Source organism: Vulpes lagopus, chromosome 3 (genome assembly GCF_018345385.1).
Source record: "Vulpes lagopus strain Blue_001 chromosome 3, ASM1834538v1, whole genome shotgun sequence".
In the NCBI taxonomy this organism is placed as follows: domain Eukaryota; kingdom Metazoa; phylum Chordata; class Mammalia; order Carnivora; family Canidae; genus Vulpes; species Vulpes lagopus.
The window spans coordinates 160,197,192-160,217,110 of NC_054826.1; the positions used below are offsets into that span (position 1 = coordinate 160,197,192).

At 35.7% G+C, this 19,919-nt stretch overlaps 1 protein-coding gene across 1 annotated transcript in view; it reads left to right on the forward strand.

The window, feature by feature from the left end:
- The window catches only part of SLC44A5 (solute carrier family 44 member 5), a 110,814-nt gene that overhangs the window by 61,240 nt on the left and 29,655 nt on the right, over positions 1-19,919 (forward strand). The window contains exons 5-9 of the mRNA XM_041749495.1: positions 3,495-3,623; positions 4,453-4,513; positions 7,906-8,029; positions 9,453-9,536; positions 12,711-12,823. Of these exons, the coding sequence (XP_041605429.1) occupies positions 3,495-3,623; positions 4,453-4,513; positions 7,906-8,029; positions 9,453-9,536; positions 12,711-12,823 (511 nt within the window). The remainder of the gene's footprint in view (positions 1-3,494; positions 3,624-4,452; positions 4,514-7,905; positions 8,030-9,452; positions 9,537-12,710; positions 12,824-19,919) is intronic.

The following is a 19,919-nucleotide window of genomic DNA, read 5'->3' on the forward strand; positions in this document are numbered from 1 at the left end:
CGTCTTTTTTTCTAGATCAATTCAGTGACCTCCTGACTGGTCTCTCTGACTCTATCCTTGCCCTGCTTTCTACACCTTTCAGTCTCTTTTCTACCCAACAGCCAGTGTGATCCTATTAAATATGTCACATTTATGTCTCTCCTTTGTTCAGCCCATGCCCCCATAGGTTCCCAAGTTACTGAGATTAAAAGCAAAGTCTTAACAATGTCCTTACTGGATCTTTCACTGTCCAACTCTCTGACTATATATGCTGCTACTCTCTCTCTGCTCACTGTACTCAGGTTATATTACCCATCTATTTGTGAAGGATCCAGGAATGCTCCTGTCTCAGAGCCTTAGATGGTGTTCTCCCTGCCTACAGTACTCTTTCTCCAAGTCAGTGTGGCTTGATCACTAGTCTTCACATCTTTCCTCAAAGGTTGCCTTTTTAGGGAAGGCCTTCCTTGACCACCCATGTAAAATAGGAATCCCACTCAGCAGCCTTTTATTCTCTAACCTCCTTTCTAGCCTTATTTTTCCCCATAGCATTTATGACCATCTTGTAACAAATAGTTTTACTTGTTACTCATCTCTCCCCTGCTAGAAGGCAAACAGCTTAAGGGGAAGGGTTTTATCTGTTTTATTGTGTTTCCAGTACCTAGAACAGGCTCAGAGTAGGTGATCACTAAGTATTTGTTGAAAGAATAAGTGAAAGAGTAAATTAATATCTTCTTACACCCGGTCTCGGAAGTTTTCCACTATACAAATCCATCATTCTCATGATGAAACAAAAATATCCTTGTACATTATGCTTTTTTACCCACATACATGTTATTTACAGTTATGTTAAATATACCATAAATTATTTACTAGGTCATGGTTTGTTTTTTTTTCATAACAAATGTAGTATTGTAACCTATAGTATAACTTTTCTACTCCCCAAATTCTGACTTGTATTAGATCATTAAACCTATATGAATTAAAGATATAAAAATAATGATGAATTACATTTAAAGCATTTTGTGGTTACATGAAAAATCAGGATTGAGTCAGAATATATTTTAGCTGCCAGTAATGGAGACTTGCTTTTAGTCTGCCAGACATTAGTGCATCTACTGATTCAAGCATATTTTTATGCATTGTGGTTTTTTTTTTTTGTTTTTTGTTTTTTTTTTTTTGTTAACTGCCAGCATGGTCCAGACGTGTGTCACAAGCATTTGAAGGACAGACTGTGATCAATTAGGATATCCTACCTCAATGTGACCTTCATTTTTGGCCAATTATATGTTGATTGCTACTAATCAGCACTGTATTTAAAGTGAACAAATTGGTCTGATAGAGGGAGAGAGTAAAAAGCAGTTGCTATATTGTTTTTTAACAGCTCATTTGTGTCTGGAAGGAAATTTGATGTGCTTCTCTTTAACAAACCACTTTTTGCTATTTTAATTACTTTCTTGTATATATTGTTACTGTCAGTTAAGGCCTAAAGCATTAGCACTTTCAGTATTCATTTTATAAATCCATGTAAATGTACTCAATAGGGGAACTAGTGAGGTTACCTTTCAAAGTCCTATAATTGTCAAAGTCTAAATGTAAAATATCTCCCAGTGTTATAGGTTTATTCAGCTTAGCTCCAATCAGAGTGAAATTTTGACATTTGTGTTAATGATAACCTTGGCCTTCTTTCAAAAAATGCGCATGTTGGAGGCTTTCAATATCCCTTAACAGTTCTTCAGCTTTAGTAAAAAGATACCTATGAAACCTCAATATTTCCTCTAGAGGGGTGTGTGTGTGTGTGTGTGTGTGTGTGTGTGTGTGTGCGCGCGCGTGCGCATGCGTGAATGCCTATGTACATATGAGAAACTAACAGAAAATGCATATGGAGGCGTGGATGTGGAGACAGTTTGTTTGCCTTGTCAGAACTTCTAAAAGAAATTAGACTGCTGCTGTCACCTCCAATCTCAGTTAATATTATCTTACAGTATCCAGTTAGTCATCCACTTGCTACCTTAGCTGTGGGGTCAACACCAAATATTTTTGTGTACAGTAGAAACATGACCCAAAGGATGGGAAAGAGATCAGCTCAGCAGCAGTGTCTGATGTCTAGGTGACAGCTCACCTAGCTGTCAATGGATTGAACTAGAATCTGGCCAGTGAGAAGTTACCAAAGAACAGCAGGGAGATGGAGGAAGTTTGAGATGCAGTCTTTCATAAGGAGTAACTGAAGGTGGAGGAGAGAATGTGTCAGGACTGCAACTATCGTGGCTTAATAGGATCTTTGTTTTTGTTTTGTTTTTTAATTATAAACAAATCAAGTGCATCTTCTCAGATTCAGCTTTCTCTCTGTGGAGTTCCTAATTGGGTTTCAGTCACTCCACAGTGGCTCTGGACTACTAGCACAGTGTTCTAGTTTGGCATTAATAGGCTCTCTAAGTTCATTAACGTAAAATAATTGCATTGGTGACCTTTCTGTCCACATTTGACTGGTGTTAGTAAAAGACTATAATAATGACTGAGTGCCACAAATAGTCCTAATTTTGTTCGTTTCTTTCTTTTTTTTCATTTCTTATAGTAATACACCCCCAATTATATTTTGACAATTGTTGAAAATTCACAGGCACTGATAGTAATTAATGGCATAAGTTATCAATATTCAGAGCATTTCACCATTTAATTTATATGTAGGAAAAGAGGCAAGATTTTAACCCTGAAAATGTATAAACTATACAAGCAAGATTAATCTTGCAAAAATTAATCTTGCACTATACCCTTATCTACTAACTCAGAAACTAATAAGGAAATATTTTATTAAAAGTCCATCACTGTTTTGTGGTAGTGGTCACATGAATCTACACATGATAAAAATGCAGAGAACTGTATGCATGTGCGTGCACACAAATGAGTGCGTGTAAAACTGATGAAATCTAAATAAGGTTAGTAGATGGTGGCAACATCAATTTTTTGGTTGTGATATTGTTCTGTAATTGTGCAAGTTATTACCATTGGATAAAATTGGGCAGAATGAATTATTTCTCATAGCTGCAAGTAGATCTATGGTTATCTCAAAACCAGAAGTTAAGAACAAGTCTGCTACAATGTCTTATTGTCTTAACCAAATCATGATCAAAGACAAGGAGTAGAGATTGATAACTAGTACATGAAAGATTATTTTTTCTTTTGAAGGTTTTATTTATTTAGTAATGAGAGACACAGAGAGAGCCAGAGACACAGGCAGAGGGAGAAGCAGGCTCCCTGCAGGGAGCCCGATGTGGGACCTGATCCCAGGACCCTGGGACCATAACCCAAAGGTTATGCTCAAACCAAAGGCAGATGCTCAACCACTGAGCCACCCAGATGTTTATTTTTTACATAAATTAGAAAATTGATCTAAGTTTCTTAGATGGAAAATGGTGCTTTGCTCTTTATAGTGGTTGCATAACCTAGAAATCTAATTTTACTTTCTTGGTTTGTTCAACTTAATTGAATCCCCACCACTGTGTTCCTTTTCTTTACAGATCTGTGTCTCCAAGTGCCCAGAAAAATTTTTAACCTACATGGAAATAAAATTTGCACAGAAAACAAGCCAAAATTATTGGACATACTACAGCCAGTTCTGCAAGACCCCTTTTGGAAAGCCTGCAAAGGTATGTGTGTTTAAGCTTAAAACTAAAGAATTTAACTTTTGTTTCGATTTCAAGTGTAACATGAGCATTTGTAATGGACAGGCTTCTAAATCATCCAGGAGATTATTATTCCATTAAAATACAAATGCACATGTACATACTAACATATATGCACCATTTATAGCATATCATTGTGTAGACTTCTGGTGTTATGCAAGACTCTTATGTCTGGTAAGTTAGCTTTAACTCATCCCTGAAACCAACAAATTCTCTATGTGGATGGATTTTTTTTTTTGCCATCAAGATCTAGGAGCTAATGTCATTTCATCTTATTAATGTCACCATTTCATTATTGTAATGATGAAGATCCATGGCTACTTGTTAACAAGTAGAATTTTACTTCCAAACCCAACTTGATAATTATTCATTAAAAAAAAAAATCCTCAAATCCTATCTAGGTTTGAGACTTATTAAGGAATTCTAAAGCTCCGTTGCATTAAATGGTAATAATGGCTTCTAACTTAAAGAAGATACTCTTTTTCCAGAAAAAAAAAAAGTTTGAAGAGTTAGAGACTCAGAATATGATTAAGTCATAGATATTCACATCCAAAGGTGTGTTGTGGCTTCAGTGGGTCTGGTTTTATTATAGTTGATTTGACTGAATTATAATTAGGACATTTAAGAGCATTTGTCAAATAAGCATGTGTGTGTGATATTAAAATCACTCTTATTAGAGTAATATGAAATAATGAGATAATAATGGAGTTAAATTTTTAAGGGACACAATTTTTATACTGAGAGTAAACGTTGTCATTGTGTAGTCTTTTAAAGGTTATACTCTTCATTTTAGGCTCTTGCACAACTTTTACTGGATGATGATTGTCCAACAGCGATTTTTCCAAGCAAACCATGTAAGTGGTTATTACTTATCTTAGAATATGTAATTATAAGAAGTTACTTAATTCAGTCCCCTTATTTTACTATTGACAAATACTGAAGCCTAGAATAGTTGTGTGACTGGCCCAGTGTCCCAGAGTTAATTAAGAAGAAGCCAAAGCTAAAGCCCATTCTCCTGACTCCAGCCAGAGATATTTCCACTGGAGCTCTGTTAGTTTTGGGGTTTTGTTGCATCAACATACACAGAAAAGATCAAAATCTGATTTTAAAGATGCCTGGGTGACTCAGTGGTTGAGCATCTGCTTTCTGCTCAGGGCGTGATACCTGTCTCGGGATCAAATCCTGCATTGGGTTCCCCGTGAGGAGCCTGCTTCTTCCTCTGCCTGTGTCTCTGCCTCTCTGTGTGTCTCATGAATAAATAAATAAAATCTTTAAAAAGAAAAATAAGTTTAAAAAGGATTTTTAAAGCCCAAATAGATTATCTAGTGCTCTATGAGCACATGTAAACACACACAGACATAATCTTATAATCTTGCCCACTCACCCCTGAACTGAGTCAAAGAGTTTGTTCAGAAGTTGCTTGGGGAGTGAAGTGAGACAGACTTGTCCTAGAATTTGAAATTTGAAATATTTGTGTCTCCTAAATGAATCAGTATTTTATATTTTTAAGTTTTATAAATTTTAAAGTTTATATAAACTTTGTCTAACTTTTAAAAAAAGAAAATTTCCATTCTTACAAATTTTCCACTTGTACAAGTTTTCCATTTGTGCCACCACCAAATACAACCTCTTATGCGCCCCCATCTCTTTTCTTTGGGTCATTGAGGACCCTGAGTAAAGATGTAGGTCTTGTAAGCAACTATGTTTTGCTGGGAGGCCCTGGGCAACAAGGGTCAGTAGTCAAGAAGCAATGTTACAAAATGATAGAAATTAATCTTTAATCACTGAAGGTATAATAGGTGGAAGAGTATAAGACATTCCTGCCCTTACAAGTACAGTTTGGTTAAATTACACAATATAAAATGTACACTGGAGATACAAGACTGAATAAGGCATTGTCCCTCACAGACATTGAGGTAAACATCACGGTCAATTTGTGTTCATTCCCCCAATAGGTGATTGAGTATACTACTTAGTGGAATAGTATACAGCTGATAAAATTCACTTATTCAGGAGTTTATGAAAGGAAAAATAAGCAACGTTAAAAGAAACAAGGGAAAACTGTGCATTTATTTTATGGTTATGAGTCTCAAAAACTTCTTTTAGAAGAAAGACTAGAAGGGAATTGATCTAAAATGTTTATAGAGTTCATTGTAATACCATAGTTCATGGTAGAACTATGTATTATTTCGTATCTTCCTTCTTATTTTCTCTACTTTCCAAATATATAATGAGCATATTTAGCAATTGAAGCTAACTGATTGGATGGAATTGCCCATTACAAGGTCTCTGGAGGACTCTGTAGGCGGAAACAGTCCTATTTAAGGAGTGGCAAGGGGCAGGAATGCACAGAAAAGCTGAAGGGAGGGCAGGAGAGAATCTGGGCGTGTAAGCCAAAGGAAGGGAGTTTCAGAAGGCAGGGGTTGACTAACATGTCAAAGACTCAGAATGGTTAACGCAACAGCAAATATTTACTGAGTTCTACTACGTACCAAGCACTGTGCTAGGAAATGGGTTCAAGCAGGATGACGACTAAAAGAACTTTGGAGGTTTTGGCCATTTGGAAATCATTGGGATCACTGGGAGGACAAATTTTTTTGGAGTGGTGGGGGTGGAATGTGATTGGATTGAGAGGGAATAGAAGCAGCTGGTAGAGATGACTATGTCGAATTTGCCAGGGAAGAACCAGGGAAAGATGAGGAAGCTACTGAAGGAATCAGCCATATATTTTAAGTGCTACAGAAGATGGAGGTAGATAGACTAGAGGTCATTTTAAGCCCGAAAAGTCAGGAAAGGTAAATTTTTAAGGTACATTTTTACAGTAAAGATGTATTCCTTCTTTCCCTATATCAACTGCTTTAATATTTTTAGGTTCAAACTCCTCAAAACCCCATGCAAATCTGTTACAAAAATATAAAAATGAAAAAAATAAAATAAAAATTTTAAATATAAAAATAAAAAATAAAAAAAATAAAATGAATAAAAAATAAAAATAAAATAAAATAAAATAAATAATAAAATGAAAATAAAAAATAAATTAAAAATATAAAAATGATCCACTTCTGATTTCTGGTCTCTCTTCATTTAAAATTGGGGCTATGGGATCCCTGGGTGGTGCAGCGGTTTGGCGCCTGCCTTTGGCCCAGGGCGCGATCCTGGAGACCCGGGATCGAATCCCACGTCAGGCTCCCGGTGCATGGAGCCTGCTTCTCCCTCTGCCTGTGTCTCTGCCTCTCTCTCTCTCTCTCTCTCTGTGACTATCATAAATAAATAAAAAAAAATTAAAATTGGGGCTTTAAAATACTTTAAGTAATACAGATTTGTAAAGAGGGAAGGATTCTATTTAATCAAAATAAGTGCGTAGAAGATTGAACAGGTGAGGTAACTCTACAGAGAAATGATGCTAGTCTGCAAAGTTCTGGGCCATTTTGATAGCCTTAGAATTTCTATTTCTAGCCCCTCCAAAAAAAAAAACCATGTAAATGAGAAAGCTGGATGGGAGGCAAATTATTAAGACTTCACAAATAAAAATTCAGTTGTCTTAGTAGCCTGAAGTCTGAGCTAGTTCTTATTTCTCAAGGAATTATTCACAAATCTTCAGTTTTCAATGTTTCACTCAAGGAGTATCTAAGATATATATTTTTAATAAGAAAAAGTAAACTTGGGGTGCCTGGGAGGCTCAGTGGGATCCAGCCTCACATCTGGTTCCCTGCTCAGTGGGGAGCCTGTTTCTCCCTATCACTTTGTCCTTCCCCATTGCTCATATGCTCTCTCTCCTCCCTCCCTCTCCTCCCTCCCTCTCCTCCCTCCCTCTCCTCCCTCTCCCTCTCCCTCAAATAAATAAAATCTTTAAAAAAGAAAAAAAAGTAAGCTCAGTCATACATGCAAAAATAGCCTTTTTATTAAAATGTTTTTACCATGTGAGACATGTTCTCAGTATTCCTCTTTTAAGACCTGTGCTGCGCATCTTACTTATTGGCCACTTGTTGAGTGACCATGTGTAAAATAATCAAGTTTGGAGTATAGTTTCAGATTATGATCATATTTGCTTACTACATCTGTCTTAGGACCATCGGAATACCTTCTGACCATCAAGTAATGGGCGATTATCTGTGTTGAGCAATATGTTTAAACGTTGTCTAATAAGAATTTGGCTATAAATAACAGAAAGCTTAAGAAAGGGAGACCATCCCATAGGAAGAAATAGGAAAAAAAAAATGATTACTGTAATTTTATTTGTTTACAGTTCTCCAGAGATGTTTCCCTGACTTTGCTACTAACAATGGCACGTTGACAGTAGGAAATAAGACAACATTTGAAGATGGAAGTGGAAGAACAAGAAATGCTATAGAACTCAGGACAGCTGCAAAGTATGTTTGTTTACATTCTTATTTTGAGTTTGTAGGCGTCCTGTTATTATACACAAGACTACAGCTGCCATTAGGTTAAGGGTTATAGGGAAAGAATTATGTAGAATTATGAAATACACATGTCACTGGGGATTGGAGAGCTTGGTGTGTATTCATTAAGAAAAGCAAGTAAAGGAGAAACCAAAGTGAATAAGAAAGTGCAATGATGTTTTCTAAAATGGTTATTAAATCTTTCATTATCAACTGGTATAGAAGTATGAGAGGTCAGTAAGCATATCGAAAGGCCTTAATTTACTTGTTGAATGAACGCAATAAAAGAAAAGCTTTTTGAATCACTATTCAAAAAAAAATGACTGAAATAATAAAACTGCTAAATGTAAAGAGAAGAGAGCCTTAGGAAAGGAGGAACAACCATCGTAATACTGTTTCGGGACCATATCAATGTCTGTGTACTTACTACAAGGAAGTTAATTTACTGTTCCCCTTTGTGTACACATCATGATGTTTCAGGTTATTAGGAAATATAATTAATTCCCTGGATGCATACACTTACGTGGGTGCACAAACAAACACGATATCCTTGTATAGCTCAGTTGTTGAATTAAAGGTGAAACTTAAAGATATTCTAAAAATATATCTCTCTTCCTTGAAAGAGTTCAGCAGTCCAAAATACTTCAGGCCCGGAATATTCAAATGTAATAGCACCACGGGTGGATTTCACAAATATAAAACTAGGTGAAAGAAATAACAAAATAATAGTACAAGTCCATTGACAGAAAAAGCCAAAAACAAGCACAACTAAATTATCCTGCGATGCATATGTAAGGAGTAAAACTGGAAAAGAAAACTAGAAAATTATTATCACAAAAGTCAGGATTGTGGTTACCTTGGGGGAAGAGAGGAGGAATTGTGACGGGGGAACATAGGACAAGGGACAACAAGGTTGTTGCTACATAGTGCATTCACTTTGATAATTCATCAAACGGGACGCTAATGATTTGTGCACCCCTCTGTATGTATCCCACGATGCCTTCCTGCTACACGGCCGTCAGAGGATTAAAAAAGGGAATTAAGAATGATTGTTCATTCTTGACTCCAGGGATTTTGTAAGCTAAAAACTGATCTTATTTGAATTCATTTCCTACAGTGAGGTTTCCGCAGTATTGAGGACATGTCCCATACGTTGAAAAGGGATCTGTTCACCACTCTCGAAAGCCACGTTCTGTGTGTGTGTAGCTATAGCCACCTTTGTAGTCTATCAAAGTGACATCTCCATATTGTGGCGGGGGGAAGAGTGCCTCCTGATAAATGGTTCCTGAAAGTATGTTCTGAACAGCAGCTTGCAAAGCCCCTTTTATCATAACGAGAGCATTTCTGTTTAGTGGTAGTCAAAATAATTGATTTTTTTTTCCTTTGAATTCAGTCGTGTCAATAAAATCCTTGATGCAAGGGCAGTTGGAATGAAAATATTTGAAGATTATGCAACAACTTGGTATTGGATTCTCATGTAAGTGCAAACAAACATTGGTGTTTCTTCTCCAGCCCCATTTAACCCTTGTGGAATGCTTTCTTCAAATTCCCTATTTGTATTTGTGAATAAAAGTTCCTGCCATTTTCTTTTTCAGATAGGATGAAGATGGGGCAAAGATATTTGGAAATATATCCAGTGTTACAAAAGTCATAATGTAAATTTGAACTTTATTCATTAAATTCCCAGTAAAAGTACTTATATAAATACACTTCGAGTCATGCGGGGACAACATCTATAGTACGTTTGCTTCTTATTGTTATGTTACAGTGGTTGTAGTCTTATCTCTCTGGGTCTGTTTTCTCATTTGTCCTTCCCTCCACCTCCAAGGGATCACTCGTACTTTTTAACACCTTCTTTCCACATAATGTTTGCTGTTATCAAAGTCACCGTAGTTATGAAGAGTTGGAAAGAATATATGAAGGGAGGAGGAGATTAAAATTGTTTAGATACAGAATTTGCATTCCTGAAAGGTAAGGGGAAAATGCAGTGACTTTGCTGGAGCAGGAACATGTGTTTGATATATTTAAGGCGATTGCTACTATCTGGCTCTTATATCCCCTTCTTATGCCTTAAAAGCATCTATGGTTCCCTAGTGATCAGAGAGCAAAGTGAAAAACTTCTTCAGATAGTTACAAGGCCCTTTACAACCCGGTCCAACTAGTTTCCCAGATTCATCTCCATCCATATTATTTGAGTAACCCTATATTCTAAACACATCAAATAGCATACCCATCCCTGGTCTGTCAAGCCCCTATGTTTTGCACATGCTCTTCTCTTTCCTAGCACGCCCTTCCTATGTCCTGGGCAACTCCATCTCATTTAAAATCAGCTTTCGGGGTGCCTGGGGGACTCAGTCAGTTAAGCATCTGCCTTCAGCTCAGGTCATGATCCTGGGGGTCCTGAGATAGAGCCCCGCTTCTCCCTTTCCCTCTGCTCCTCAACCCTGCCCCTGCCCCTACTTGTGCCCTCTCTCTTAAATAAATAAAATCTTAAATTACACAAAAGCTGATTTTTTTTATGAAGTCTTTCTTGACTTCTCCAGATATAATTGCTTTTCCCTCTGTGTTCCTCCTACACACACACACACACACACACACACACACACACACACACCCCTACACACACATATGTACTTATCATTTATATAGCACCTAGAATTTTGTATTTTATTTACCTGGTTCTTTACCATGGTAACTACGTCTAACTCCTCTCTATTTTTGTAACTTCCAGTGTGGTCCTTGGAACATAGAAGATGCATAGAAAATGTGGATTCAAGGAACAGTTATAAAACCACTAGGGGAACAAGATAGATATATGTAACTATGTGGTACTTAATAAGCTCAAAATTGTATATAAAATTCCAGTGACTAGTTTTTGAGCTATAGAACTAGATAGGTTTTTTTTTTTTTTGAGATTTTATTCATTTCGATGCCTTCTCTTAAACACAATAATTATTTTCAGTGTGCATCAGTATTTCAGGATATCTCTCCATAGCAGAGACTGTAGTCTATACTTGACAGTAGTTATACTGGTTCCCCTACTGTCAGACTCATCATCATTAGATAACTTCCACATTTCTTCTTTATTTTGTCCTTTTATTTTATTTTTTAAAATATTTATTTATTTATTTATGATAGAGACACAGAGGGAGAGGCAGAGACACAGGCAGAGGGAGAAGCAGGCTCCATGCAGGGAGCCCGATGCGGGACTTGAAGCTGGGTCTCCAGGATTAGGCCCTGGACTGAAGACAGCGCTAAACCCCTGAGCCACCCAGGCTGCCCTATTTTGTCCTTTTAAACTATTATTTGAAAAACTATGCATTAATAGATCTTCCTGTTGACCTCACTCCCAACACACACTGAAACCCTCTCTACCCAGGCACGGCTCACACCACTAGAACATAAGCACTCCCTTTATTTTCAACTCTTCTGCTCTCCATTTATCTCATAAATATAAAGCCAAAGACTAATATGCCATGACTTAGTTTATTTAGATTTTTATACAAGAATTAAAACACAGAATAAACAGCTTTATTTCTTTTCTCCCCCCCACCCCGACCTTTTTTTAAATATTCCTTTTGGACCATGCCACAGAATAATCCTTCAACCATATTGAATACTTAAGCATTAAAATATCTGTGTTTTTAATAGGGAATGGTTTCCAGAGTTGAGAGCATAGGCTCTGCAAGAATGTGACCCAAGAAGTTACTCTGATACAATGCTGTCATCTATCTAGTGACAGTAATTATTAAGACTTTTTAAAAAATATAATACTTGGAAACAACACGCTCAATAAATGTTGCAGTCTATGTTTCTAAGTTTGGAAACTTACAAAGAGCACTGGAGGAATCCGTTCTTAACGGAAGGATCATCCAAATTTCTAATCTTAATGAGTTCTGTTTAATGAAATTACCTAGTGGAATCCAATATGGATTTAACTTAGATGTATTAGTATCTCAGTCAAACTCCAAGAAAACATTAAGACAAAAAAATAGTCACACTGCTGATTGCTTGATAAAGTCCTATGGCCCAGGAGATACAGAAGCTGTATCATGGCTCTCTATAATTAGCGGCCCCCAGATTACTGGGGACCTGAAATAGATGTTTGGTGATGTCAGACATCACAAATTATTAAAAATAATTGGACCATAATAATGACTACAAAATCATGGACTCAGGAACTGTGTGGGGCAATTATTTTTCTTTTCTGCCCTAAGACTTCTTCACTTCTAGATAGTTGTTGTAAAAAGTTTCCTTCTCTTGGTATCATGGGTATGTTTTATAATTTATCACTTAGTGAGACATGTGAAGGGGGAAAAATATATATGTGGCATGGCAACTATGGCAGATAGGCCAAAACTGTAGGTTGGAGGAATTGTGTTTTTCCTTGAACAGTGGTTGCTGCCGGACTTCAGTTTACCCAGGTACACAAATATTGACTCAGGTTTGAAGTTCCTGATGATCCTACTTTTTCATGTGAAAGTCTTAATAGGAACAATTATTTGTACTTTTTAATATTATAAGTGTTTCTATAGCCAGATAAAATAAAATAGTCTGAGAAATATTTTGGATAGAAAATGTTGCCTTGCTTTTAACTTTGTTATGTTTAACACACTTGACCCCTGTGTGTGTTGTATGCTTTTTCCTCTAGTGGCCTGACTATCGCCATGCTTCTTAGTTGTATGTTTGTGATACTCCTGAGGTTCATAGCTGGAATCCTCTTCTGGGTCTTCATGGTGGGTGTGATTGGAATTATAGGTTATGGTAGGTATCACCCCTCTTAAAAATCACTAAATATCAAATTAGTCCTTTTCTTTTCAGTTGGCATTTTTACCAGAAAGCACTTAACTTGCAGTGAATTTAAATTATTTACTTCCCAACCCCAAAATATTGAGAAAAATTATCTAATTTTACATATATTATTCCTATAACTTTTATCTTCATCTTGAAAAAGATGTTATCAAAATGCTCTACTCTTGTTCCTTACTGACCTTTGGTCCCATGCCTTATCATCATTAAAAAGGAAGTAAAAAAACTAAAACAACACCTTTTAGGTTAATGAAAAACATTTCAGAAAACTTATTTTACTCCTTTAACTTTTCTGTCTGTATAATTACAGAAGTGTGATCTATTTTTCTTTCAATTTAGTAATTTTAATCCAGGTACTGTCACACATTCTAGTAATTGGCCAGTGCTCCATAAGGAGGCATCACCCTCTAGAGGCAAGTATTCTGAATTACAACCTTTGGATGGAGAGCTCCTTTCTATCAAGGTTGACATTCTAACCAGAGCTCAGTCCCTCAAAAGCAGTACAGATGCAGTGTGAACACCAAAGAAGGAGCTAAAGTTTCCCCCCAGGAAGAGTAGGGCATTTATGGCAGCTCCCATCATAGTTCTAATAGGCATAAAGGCCAGTAGATGAATTTTTGAGAGGTTTCTATTCCAGAATAAATCCTCCTACAATACCATTTGGATTGAAAATCGTTTCATGGTAGCCAAGACACCAAGAACAGCAATTTCCTATTTTTGCCACTCAAGGAAGAGTTTTACACATATCAATATAAGAATACAGTTGAATTCCTCAGGTTCTGTAGTTAGACTGAATTCTAATCCCAGCTCCATCACATATAACTGAGGAACTTTAGAAACGCTTCCTAATGATTATAAGACCCAGTTTCCTTATCTGTAACATCAGCACAGTCATGGTATATATTTCTATCTCACAAGATTGTGAGGATTAACTGAGATGAATATAAAGCTCTTATATCTGAAAATATCTGAAAAACAGTAAACACTCAACATGTGTTGGTTTATTGTTACTGTCCTCCCTGTTATCCTCAATAGGTTTCTAGACAGTTTCCTATCTTCAGGGTTTCCTTATCTGCCGCTTCTGTGCAGCTGCATGTGAAAAGGTGGGTCAGTCTGGTGGAGGAGCATAAGAACCACTAGCCCTTAATCAAAGACTCCTAAGAAAGCTTTTGTTTAAAAGTCTTTTGTGTATGTTTCTGCTTGGAGCCCAAAATAAACTCTGCCCTTTACCACTATAGAGCCTGGGCATGTGATTCAGTCACTCTTTTATTGTCATCAAGAAGGGAAAGACAGTAAAGTCTGGTATTGATTTCATTGACTTGTCTTAAGAAGAAAGAAAAATCTGAGATTGGCTATAGTGCAAAGCTGACAGTGGCAAGAGGGAGAAAGATCACCGGCATATCGCAAGTACAGGTGAAACAACAAATTTCAGCTCCCTGTTGACTCCCTAGGTAGTACTAGCTCAGCAATTAATGGTGTGGCAAGTCAGCTTGAAGCCTCTCATTGGGTGGGGAAATGTCCAGCTAGATTGAGAAGTATAATACTGTATAACTGACCTCTGCTACTATCTTGGACAACCGCTTTTCTCCATATCATGGGAAACCAACCATTTCCTACTAACAGCAGCCTATTTACTAGGGCAAGCAGCCTACTGAGCAGAGAAAAAGCCAGGCTGTTTGTGGGCAAGTGCCCTTGAACATCAGGGGAACAATTCGTATTGACCAGAACAAGTTAAGATTTATACAGGAGAGGCCACAGAACAGTGGGGTTACGGACATGGATGTGGAGATTGAAAAGGCACAGTCCCAGATTCATTGCATATTAACTGTGTGATCCTTTGCAGGTATACGGTCTCTCTAATTAGTAGTTTCTTCAACTATACAATAGGACTCTGTGAATAATTTTTTAAATAATGTAAATAAAGTCCTTAGAAAGCTGCTTACTATGTAATAATTGTTCAGTAAACAGTCTTGGTTGTAGTTGTTACCCAGGAATAGATGCTGAATTTTCTCAAATGCTTTTCCTACATCTATGGAGATTATCATGTTTTTTTAATCATGTGGAGATTATCATATGATTTTTATCTTTCATTAATGTGCATCACATCTACTGACTTGTGAATCCTGAGCCATCCTTGCATCCCTGGAATAAATCCCACTTGATCATGGTATATGATATTTTTAATGTACTGTTGAATTCAGTTTGCTAATATTTTGAGGATTTGTCCATCTATGTTCACCAGGGGTACTGGCCTGTAGTTCCGTTTTCTTGTGGTGTCCTTGTCTGATTTTGGTATCAGGGTAATGCTGACCTTGTAGAATGGGTTTGGCAATGTTCCCTCTACTTCTTTTTTGGAAGAGCTTGAGAAAGGATGGTATTAATTCTTTGAATTTTGGTAGAATTCACCAGTGAAGTTATCTGGTCCTGGCCTTTTGTTTGTTGGGAGGTTTTTAATTACTGATTCAATCTTCTTACTAGTAATTGGCCTGTTCAGATATCCTATTTTATCATGATTCAGTCTTGGTAAGTTGTATGTTTCTAGGAATTTATCCATTTCTTCTAAGCAGTTAAGTTTGTTGGCACATAATTGTTCATAGTATAGTTGACCCTTGAACACCATGGGTTTGACCTGCATATATCCACTTATATGCTGATGTTTTTGGATAAATACAGTTCTATAAATGAATTTTCTTTTCCTTATTTTCTTAATATTTTCTTTTCTGTAGCTTACTTTATTATAAGGATATATAACAGATATACTAAATATCAAGTGTTAATATTAAGTGTTAATTGACTGCTTATGGTATCAGTAAGGCTTCTGGTCAGCAGTCAGATATTAGTAGTTAAGTTTTTAAGGAGTCAAAATTTATATATGGGGTTTTGCACTGGAGGTAGGTATTCCTAAACCCCCTGTTGTTTAAGGATCAACTGTAGTCTCTTATGATTGTTTGTGTTTCTGTAGTATCAGTTGTAAACTCTCCTCTTTCATTACTGATTTTGAGTTTTCTCTTTCTTGGTGAGTTTAGCTAAACACTTATCCATTTTGGTTATCTTTTAAAAGAACCAGCTCTTAGTTTCATTGATCTTCTATATTGTCTTTTTTAGTCTCTCAGTTATTTCTACTCTAATCTTTATTTCCCTCCTAACTTTGGGCTTCATTTGTGCTTTTTCTATTTCCATGAGATATAAAGTTAGGTTATTTATTTGAGACTTTTCTTATTTCTTGAGGTAGCCTGTGTCCTTATGAATTTCCCTCTTGAAATGCTTTTACTGTATCCTGCAATGGTATATTTCATTTTCATCTGTCTCAAGGTATTTTTTTAATTTCCTTTTGATTTCTTCCTTGATCTATTGGTTGTTCAGTAGCATGTTTAATCTCCACATATTTGTGAATTTTCCAGTTTTTCTGATCTAATTAATTTCTAGTTTATACCATTGTGGTCAAAGAAGATACTTAAAATGATTTCAGTCTTCCTAAATTTATTAAGACTTATTTTGTGGCTTAACATAGTATCTATCCTTGATAATGTTCCATGTGCACCTGAGAAGAATGTGTATTCTGCTGTTTTAAGATGGAATGTTCTAGATAGATAGATAGATAGATAGATAGATAGATAGATAGATAGATCTGTTAAGTCCACCTGGTCTAATGTGTTGTTTAAGGCTGATGTTTCCTTATTGATTTTGTCTGGCCAGTCTATTCATTTATAATCCCATTTACAATTGCATCAGAAGAATAAAATATAACTAGGAATAAATTTAAACAAGGGGTAAAAGACCTATGTATTGAAATCTGTAAGACCTTAATAAAAGAGGTTGGAGGAGACACAAATAAATGGAAAGATATTCTATGCGCATGGATTGGGAGAATAAATATTGTTAAGATCTGCATACTCACCAAAATGATCTAAAGATCCAGTGAAATCCCTATCAGAATTCCGATTGCCCTTTTAAAAGAAGTAAAACACATAATCCTAAATTTTGTATGGAACCACAAAAAAACCCACAAAACCAAAAAGCCAAAACAACCTTGAGAAAGAACAAAACTGGGAGGTATCATATACCCTGATTTCAAACTATATTACAAAGCTATAGTGATTAAAACAGTATGATATTGTCACAAAAATAACAGAACAGAGAGCCCCCAAATAAGACTACTCATATAGGTTCAATTAATCACAAATGAGCCAAGATATACAATGGGAAAGAACAGTCTCTTCTATAAATTGTGTTGGGAACACTGGACAGCCACATGCAAAAGAATGAAACTGGACCACTGTCTTAACAGCCTACACAAAAATTAACTCAATGTTGATTAAAAACTTGAATATAAGACCTGAAACCATAAAACTCCTAGAAGAAAATGTAGGCAGTAAGCTCCTTTATCAGTTTTTAGCAATGATTTTTTTAATATGATCCAAAATCACAAGCAATAAAAAGCAAAAATAAATAAGTGGAACTATGTAATCTACAAAGCTTCTGAGCAGCAAAGAAATCCCTCAAAAAAAGGAACATATTGAATGGAAGAAAATATTTGCAAACCAGATGTCTGATAAGGAGCTAATATAAAGAACTCCCACAACTCAGTAGCAAAAAGTAAAAAATAAAATAAAATAAATAAATCAAACCCAATTTATAAATAGGCAGAAAATCTGAATAGACATTTTCTTAAAGAAGACTGGATGGTCAACAGTTACATGAAAGGTACTCAACATCACTAATCATCAGGGAAATGCAAATCCTAAACCATAATAGGATAGCATCTCATACCTGTTGTTAGAATGCCTGTTATCAAAAAGACAAGAAATCGGTGTTAGCAAGAATGTAGAGAAAAATGAACCCTTGTGCACATTTGGTAGGAATGTAAATTGGTTCAGTCATCACGGAAAATAGTATGGAGGTTCCTCAAAAAATTAGACCTACCATCTGATTCAAAAAGTCCACTTTTTGGGTATTTACCTGAAAAAAAAAATGAAAAAGCTAATTCAAAAAGATATATGTACCCCCATGTTCATTGCAACATTATTTACAATAGCCAAGATATGGAAACAACTATCTAATGGATGAATGGATAAAGTGATAAAAATGGATTAAAAAGAATGAAATCTTGCCATTTGTGACAACATGGATGAATCTAGAGAAATAGTATGCTAAATGAAATGAGACAACGAAAAATGCCATATGATGTTACTTATACATAGAATCTAAAAAAACTGGCACAGAAACAAACTCCTAGAGAACAAATTGGTGGTTTCCAGAGGGGTCGGGAGATGGATGAAATAGGTTAAAGACATTAAGAGGTACAAACTTCTAGTTATAAAATATACTCATGGGGATGCAAAGTACAGCATAGAAAATATAGTCAATAATAGTGTAATAACTTTATACAATGACAGTTGGTAACTATACTAATAAGTGTTTTATAATGTATAGAATTGTCACATTGCTGTTACACCAATCTTATATTGTATGTCAACTGTATTTCAATTAAAAATTTAAAATATAAAATTAAAAACTAAGCTCATAGATACAGAGAACAGATGAGTAGTTGCCAGAGATGAGAGGTAGTGGGGGGATATGTTGGAAGAAACTGGTGAGAGGGGTATATAAATTTATTTAAAGTAATTAACCAAAAGAAAGCTGCAGTTGCTATATTAATCAGACAAAAGGGTTTTTGAAATAAAATTCATTATTAGAGTTAGAAGGGATTTAATTTGCTTAAAAGGTATACCAATTCTAAATATACAGGCTTCTAATAAATATATGCATCTAATAAAATATATTCAAAATTCATAGAACTATAAGGATAAATTATTCAAAAACTTGTACAAGCTATGAATCTCAAAGATTTCAATTTTTCTGTTAAAATAAGATAATGATAAGCAAAAAATTCAGAATAATTGTTCTTTGGTGGAGATTGGCAGGTGATAGGATGAAGATCTCAGGTAAAAGAAAAAAATTATTTTGCTTAATTAGAGCAAAATTAAGATCATAAAGTCTTAAACTAGGTAATGCATCCATAGGTTTCATTTGACTATATACTTTAAAACCTACACCTGAAAAAAAACTGTCTGTTACTACAGAACTACATATAATTCTGTATGTATTAAATATTCCAAAGCATTTATTTTACTTTTTTTAAAAAAGATTTATTTATTTTAGAGAGTGTGAGTAGGGGGAGGGGAGAGGGAGAGAGAAAATCCTCAAGCAGACTCCCAGCTGAGCACAGAGCCCAATTCAGAGCTCGATCCAATGCCCTGAGATTGACGGAGCCAAAATCAAGAGTTGGCCATTTAACTGACTGAGCCACCCAGGTGCCACCAAAAGCATTTTTAAAAATACATTGGGAATATAGGACCTAAAGATACTTGTCTTATATCTCTTTGAGAAATGTCCCTTCTAGTCTAGTCTTGCCTTTCTCCATATACCTCACCCCCTTATCTTTAGGGAAAAAAAGTATTAGTTTATAATTGGGGTTTAAAAGGCAGTTTTTCTCATTATTACTAAAACATTTCCAATGGATCTAAACCAGACTCATTGGTCCTAAAAATAAACTCCTTAATTCTACTTTTCTTTTTACTCCCACTTTATCTAGATCATCTAAAGGTTCATTGTGCAGTCTGTGGGGTGCCTGGGTGACTCAGTTAAGCGTCTGACTCTTGATTTTGGCTCAGGTCATGATCTTGGGGTCATAAGATTGAGCCCCACATCAGCCTCTCATTCAGCAGGGTGTCTGGGATTCTCTCCCTCTCTCCCTACTCATATTCTCTCTCTCTTTCAAATAAGTAAATCTTTAAAAAAAAATTCATTTTACAGTCTGAAATGCAGTGTCTCAGGGAAATCTAGCCAGTCCATATTTACTTTGCCTGGATACAATCTTTGATAAGAATATGCATTAGGTAATTCCATCAAGATCTACTTCGCCAAAAACATTTTTTTAATTCAAAAGTATTTTTTCAACTTAAATGATTTTTAAAAATCTGCTTTTTAAATTAATTGTGTATTTATGTGCTTCAAATTTCAAAAGGTATAAAGTTTATACAGTGAAATT